At 38.4% G+C, this 6,387-nt stretch overlaps 1 protein-coding gene across 1 annotated transcript in view; it reads right to left on the bottom strand.

Annotated features, from left to right (window-relative positions):
* CENPI (centromere protein I) overlaps positions 1 to 6,387 on the bottom strand; it is a 70,878-nt gene that overhangs the window by 31,150 nt on the left and 33,341 nt on the right. Inside the window, exons 13-15 of the mRNA XM_006164857.3 lie at positions 4,063 to 4,154; positions 1,702 to 1,819; positions 1,553 to 1,617 (exon numbers count right to left, since the gene is read on the bottom strand). Of these exons, the coding sequence (XP_006164919.1) occupies positions 1,553 to 1,617; positions 1,702 to 1,819; positions 4,063 to 4,154 (275 nt within the window). The remainder of the gene's footprint in view (positions 1 to 1,552; positions 1,618 to 1,701; positions 1,820 to 4,062; positions 4,155 to 6,387) is intronic.

Raw genomic sequence — 6,387 nt, 5'->3', positions numbered from 1 at the left:
GCACCCGCCCTATAGCAAAAACCTCTCAAAAAAAAAAAAATAAGGTTTTCAAACCCTTTTTTCTTTTATCCAATAATTTCCCCTTGTAAGTGTATGCCAAGAGAATTGTTTAAAAGAAAGAAAAAATCTGCTATAAAGATGCTCAGGACAGTTATCTATTCTCATAATAAAAACAAATTAGTTACAGATAATATAAATAAACCTCAAATCCAGGCCAGCAGCTGGAATGGATTAAGGAACTAGATCTCACATAGCTGACTATGAGGTCTGAGAACGAGGCCTGGCAGTTTTAAAAACATGCCACATATGTGTGCGTGGGTGCCCAAAATCCCAGGAGGTGACTGAAGGAGAAGGGATTGCAGCATAGCAATTCCTCCAGGGAGGTGATTTCTCACTTTTTCACTTTCTCTCTCTCCCCCAGGCCCAAATTTCTGTTATGTTGATTACTGTTAAATGTGTGCAAAGTAAAAGACTGACTGAATTTAGGGAACTGAATAATTTCTCTCTCTCTCTCTGGCAAGTGTACATACCATATAGCAAAAAACTAAAAATACATACCTCAAATCTAAGTTAATGTGACAGGTAATGAATAAAATGCCATTTGATCAGGACAAACATTACCTAGGACAATATGTTTATCCTCTACAGCCAGCATTAAGTAATTTTTGATGAAAAATATTATTAAAATTACTTATTATCATCATTCTTTTGGAATATGAATAACCATTCTATAAAAAAGTGGCTCATAAACTCATTTAGGTAGAACTTGTAAGAACCATAGTTGTATTTTTTGGAGAATTTCCCAAAATAGTAACATAAGGGTGACACAATCTTATTAGCAGAAAACAAATGTATTTTAAATACACAACATGAATGTCATAAAAAGTTTTCTTTGCTTTGGTAACTACTGTATTCCTAGTGTCAAAAAGTGTGCCTAATACATATTGGATGCTCAAATAAATATGTGTGAAATGAATGTTATCTACAAAACTATAAACAATCAAACTATGCTTACTTCCCAGTTTGTTTTTATTAATATGCATTTGCCATTTGTTCATTCGTACTGTCATTTGCTACAAGTAGAAACAGTTCATGAGGAACTGCAGATGGTATAATGGTTACATCGCTAAACTTCCATACAGTCAACAACAATTCAAGTCCTGGACTCGGAGGCTTAAAACTTACTCTGGGCACATGTGTGTGTGTGCCCAAAATCCCAAGAGAACAGAAGAGAAGGGACTGCGGTATGGCCATCACCTAGGGGGGTGATTTATTGCTTTCTATCTCTCTGTCCAGTGAGTGCACATGCCCTATAGCAAAAATCTCTTAAAAAAATAAGAAACAGTTCATGAAAACCATATGCAACAAAGCCTTGAAAATAGAAAATTCTATGCACTATCTTTGAATTGAGTGATGTAGTACCTCAAAGCCCAGGTCCATGAAAATCTGCTAGAAGACTACTGCCATAATGTGAACTTAGAACCATGTATCATGGGCAATAGAATAATACTTCTTATTGAATATAAACAAGATAGTTTTTTTTTTCTTTTACCTTGAAATAAATAGTTGATGTAAAGTAGAGCTGTGCTAGATGGTCAAAAAGAAGTGGTTTCACCTCTAGGAATTAAAAAAAAATTATTCAAAATCCATTTACTTCATATTACATTGAATTAAATCTCTCCACATTTTCATAATACATACCAGAGAAGTTACTAAAAGGAATCCAGCTCAAAAGTTGAAGAAACTGGGACCGACAACTGAAGCCATCCCAGAGAGGAAGGCTCTTATACAGGAACGCTTCGCAAGAATAAAACCCCTCCTGTAACACAAGTCGGTAGTAAAACCTTACATAGAAACTCTTCGGTCATTATCACTGTCTAAATAACCAGTTTATATTGTGCCATAGTTGTTTCACTTAAGCTAATTTTTTGTCATCAATAAAATAAAAAGATAAGGTAATCAGTATTTAGATACATTATCATCTCTATAATATAATTTTTAAATACCGTAAAACCCTATCATTTTTTTATAAAAGTCAAAGAGTCAAGCTATAGAATTTTTTTTAAAGATGAACTAATTATTTCAGAGAACATGAAGTAACTTAAACAGTCAATAAAATGTTATATAATATTATATAATGATACCTTATATAAGATATCATATAATATTATATAACGAAATATTATATGTTATATTATACTATATAATATTATATAATAGGGCTAGAATTTCATTAGGGCTCATCGACCAAATCCAAACTCTGGGCAGCTCCAACTGGAGAAGTCCAAATGTTTCATTTGCTTATATTTCCAATAGACTAAGGATACATGGTTTCCTCTTTTCGTTGTCACCCTGAGCTCCTTCTAAGTAGTGGCATACACCAGGACTCTATCCTGGACCTTCTTTTCACGATGTGAGTTCTCTGAACAATCTCATTCCTATCATAGGTAAAACCACCACCTTTATCGTAAGTATAAGTAGCCTTAAATCCATGTTTCTAGCCCAAATCTCATTCCTGAGTTGCAGTCGTTATCTCACTACCCACTTGTATGATCACTTAGGTGTCTCTCAGGCATTTCTTTCTTTCTTTCTTTCTTTCTTTCTTTCTTTCTTTCTTTCTTTCTTTCTTTCTTTCTTTCTTTCTTTCTTTCTTTTTTTTTTTAAGGGGTTTTTGCTATAGGGCACATGTGCTCACCAGACAGAGAGACAGAGAGTGAGAAATCACCCCCCAGGGGGGATGGCTACACTGCAATCCCTTCTCCTCCATTCTCCTCTCAGGATCTAGGGCACACACACATACGTGCCCGGCGTGAGTTTAAGCCACCAGGTCTGGGACATGAACCGCGGTCGACTACATGGGAGTCCAGCGACATAGCCATTACGCTAACTACTGGTCCCTCTCAGGCATTTCTTAAATCAAACTTAACCTTTCCTTCCAAGCCTGCTCCTCCTATATTCCTTTTCTTAATGTATGTCATGTACAGTCCTGAGTAAGAAACTTAATAGTCAACCTATATTTCTCCCTTCATCCACATCTAACTCTGATGAAATGGTTTCATACCAAATCTTTAATATTTATTTAACAAAAATTTACTGAGCATCTTTTGTACTAGGTAGTAAGTAAATATCTCTACATGAAGAAATGTTAGACATGTTTTCTGCCCCCTGGGAGCTCATAACGTGTGGAAAATAAAAATGAATGCTGAAGATGCCATGATAGAGCTAAGCATAGAAAACTATGGGTGCAGGGAACCAGCAGTTAGCGTAATGGCTATGTCACTGGACTCCCACGTAGTCAACCGCGGTTCACGTCCTGGACCCGGTGGCTTAAAACTCATGCCGGGCGTGTGTGCGTGCGTGCCCAAGATCCCGAGAGGAGAATGGAGGAGAAGGGATTGCGGCATGACCATCCCCCCTGGGGGGTGATTTCTCGCTTTCTGTCTCTATGTCTCTCTCTGTCTGTCTGGTAAGCACACACGCCCTATAGCGAAAATCTCTCTCAAAAAAGAAAAAAAATTAAACTATGGGTGCACACAGAACCCAGACTGGACTTTTTAATGGTGCTGACACCTGAGTTGCCGCTTACAGTACATCTCAGAGTTACCCAGTCAAATAGTCCATTGGCTGGAATGTATCTGATATTCCACAAATGTTTGTTGATTATAAGAAAACTCATGGCAGGCATGTGTGCGTGCGTGCCCAAGATCCCGAGAGGAGAATGGAGAAGGGACTGCGGTGTGGCCATCCCCCCTAGGGGGGAATTTCTCGCTTTCTGTCGCTCTGTCTCTCTCTGTCTTTCTGGCAAGTGCACAAGCCCTATAGCAAAAATCTTGCAAAAAAATTATGTATCTTTCTGTTTTATTTCCATAATTTAACATGTTCTTTCTTCAACTTCAACAGTGCAGAGAGAAATGCCTGTCCAGTTTGGCTCTATTTATAAGTTTTAAATTGAGCAAATATTGTTTACAAAATATGTCAAGTACTAAAGGATAGTTTTTCATCAGACATCTAAATAAATTTTAGTAAACAGTGGCAGAGTATGTAGGAAGAAAGTACTCTTACTTGAAAGAAGCACTGTACCCTGATGATAGTGTCCAAGAAGTTGATAAATTCTCTTCCATGTTCATAATTGTTCACCTTGTACCAAATACATTCTAGAGCAGAAATAGTAAATATAAGCATATGGTTGCACAATAATGAAAACATTTCAAAACAGAATTATCACTATTCTGAGATGATAAATAAATGACAGATTTTCAAAACACCATAAGTCTCATACATCCCGGCCAATGCACACTGAAGATTGTAACAGGTATGTGGAGTATCTTGTATTGATATGTTCCTCGACAATTTGGTACTATGAAGGAGAGCAGAGAGTAAAAACATTAACTTCTAAAATCCACACATAATGAATGTGATTAGTTTTATGTCACACAGTAAGCCAAGAAACTATACATGTACAGGGACCAGCAGATAGCACAATGGTTATGTTGCTGGACTCTCACATGGCTGATTGTGGTTTGAGTCCTGGACCTGGTAGCTTGAAATATACCAGGCGTGTGGCTTGAATCACACCAGGCGTGTGTATTTGTGTGCCCAAAATCCTGAGAGGAGACTGAAGGAGAAGGAATTGTGGTGTGGCCATCCCCCCCCCCGGGAGTGTGATTTCTTACTTTCTGTCTCTGGTGAGCACACATGTCCTATACCAAAAATCTCTCTAAAAGAAAAAAAAGAGAGAGAAACTATACATGTATGAATTAGGGCTAGCATAGTAGTTAAGGTGGCTGGACCCTATATGGCCAACAGCAAGGTTTGAGTTCCAGACCTGGCAGCTTGAGAATTATCTCAGGTGTGTATGTGTATGCCCAAAATCCAGAAAGGAGGGCAAATGGAAGAAAAGGGATTGCGGCATGACCATTCTCCATAGTAAGTACTTTCTTACTTTCTCTCCAGAAAGCACATGCACCCCTGGCAAAAAAAAAAAAAAAAAAAAAAAAAAAAAAATTTACGATATGTCTGAATTAAGTTTGAGAATACCCTAAACTTCAATTAGGGTGAACTGGGAGTAATTTGAAAGTACCATGAAATTAATAAGTAGAAATCTAATAAAGTAGAAATCTAATAAATTGTGTCACATTGTATCTAAAGAAAAATTCTGGGCTGACCACAAGGCCTAATAGTTAAGGGAGTCAGATCCCACATGGCTGATTACAAGGTTCAAATCCTGGTCCCAGGAGCTTGAAGAATATGCTGAGTACATGTGTGTTCATGCTCCGAATCCCAACAAGATGGAGAAATGGAGGAGAAAGGATTATAGTGTGACCATGCCCCATTTGGGGGTGTTTTCTTTCCACTCCACATCCTCCTATCTCTCTTGGGCAAGTGCACATGCCTCTAGCAGTTTAAAAAAAAGAAAGACTGAGTAGAAAAGGAAAGTTGGTCTGTGGAATTGACAAAAATCAACTTTAACTACTTGAACAGTCAGGAGTTGCTTATCCAGGAAAGAAACCCAGTCACCAGAAATATGCCCCCTTGGAGAAATGAAGTCATCAGGCTTTACAATGGCCTAGGTAACAGACTACTCGTTGCCCTTTCTTTTATTTCTATGATTAAGAAATCATATGACAAATTTGTCTCCAATATATGTTGAGAGCAGAGAGGTAATATTCTAGTTGGCAGACATGAGCATTTTGGTCATGAGAATTACTTCTAGTATAAAATAATAAACTGACATTCTGGCTTTTATGTTAGTCTCCTCTGAGTTTGATTAACATTAACTCAATGACTCTGGGGGCTTAATGGAGATTTCTAGACATATAAAAATACAGAAGCCTTGGATTGTGACAGTCATCAAAGTAGAGCTACTCGAGTTTTTTTTTTTTTTCTTTTTTTGGAGAGGTTTTTGCTATAGGGTGTGTGCGCTCACCAGAAAAACAGAGACAGAAAGTGAGAAATCACCCCCCAGGGGGATGGCCATGCTACAATCCCTTCTCCTCCATTCTCCTCTTGGGATCTTAGGCACACTCACACACATGCCCAGCGTGAGTTTAAGCTGCTGGGTCCGGGACTTGAACCATGGTCGACTACATGGGAGTCCAGCAAATAGCCATTACGCTAACTGCTGGTCCTGAGCTACTCGAGTTTCGATGGCCATTTAGCAGTGTTTCTTTAATAACCCTCCTCCTATCTTAACTGCTTTAAAATTACAACTGAGGGGCCAGCAAATGGTGTGGTGGTTAAGGTATTGGACTTCCACATGGCTGACGATGGCTCAAGTCCCTCCCTCCCTTGCTCCCCCACCCTCTCTCTCTCTCTCTCTCTCTCTCTCTCTCTGTGTGTGTGTGTGTGTGTGTGTGTGTGTGTGTGTGTGTTTTTTTCTCTTGCAAA

This window comes from Tupaia chinensis, unplaced genomic scaffold (genome assembly GCF_000334495.1).
Source record: "Tupaia chinensis unplaced genomic scaffold, TupChi_1.0 Scaffold143746_1, whole genome shotgun sequence".
In the NCBI taxonomy this organism is placed as follows: Eukaryota; Metazoa; Chordata; class Mammalia; order Scandentia; family Tupaiidae; genus Tupaia; species Tupaia belangeri.
This window is presented reverse-complemented; position numbering and strand designations above follow the sequence as displayed.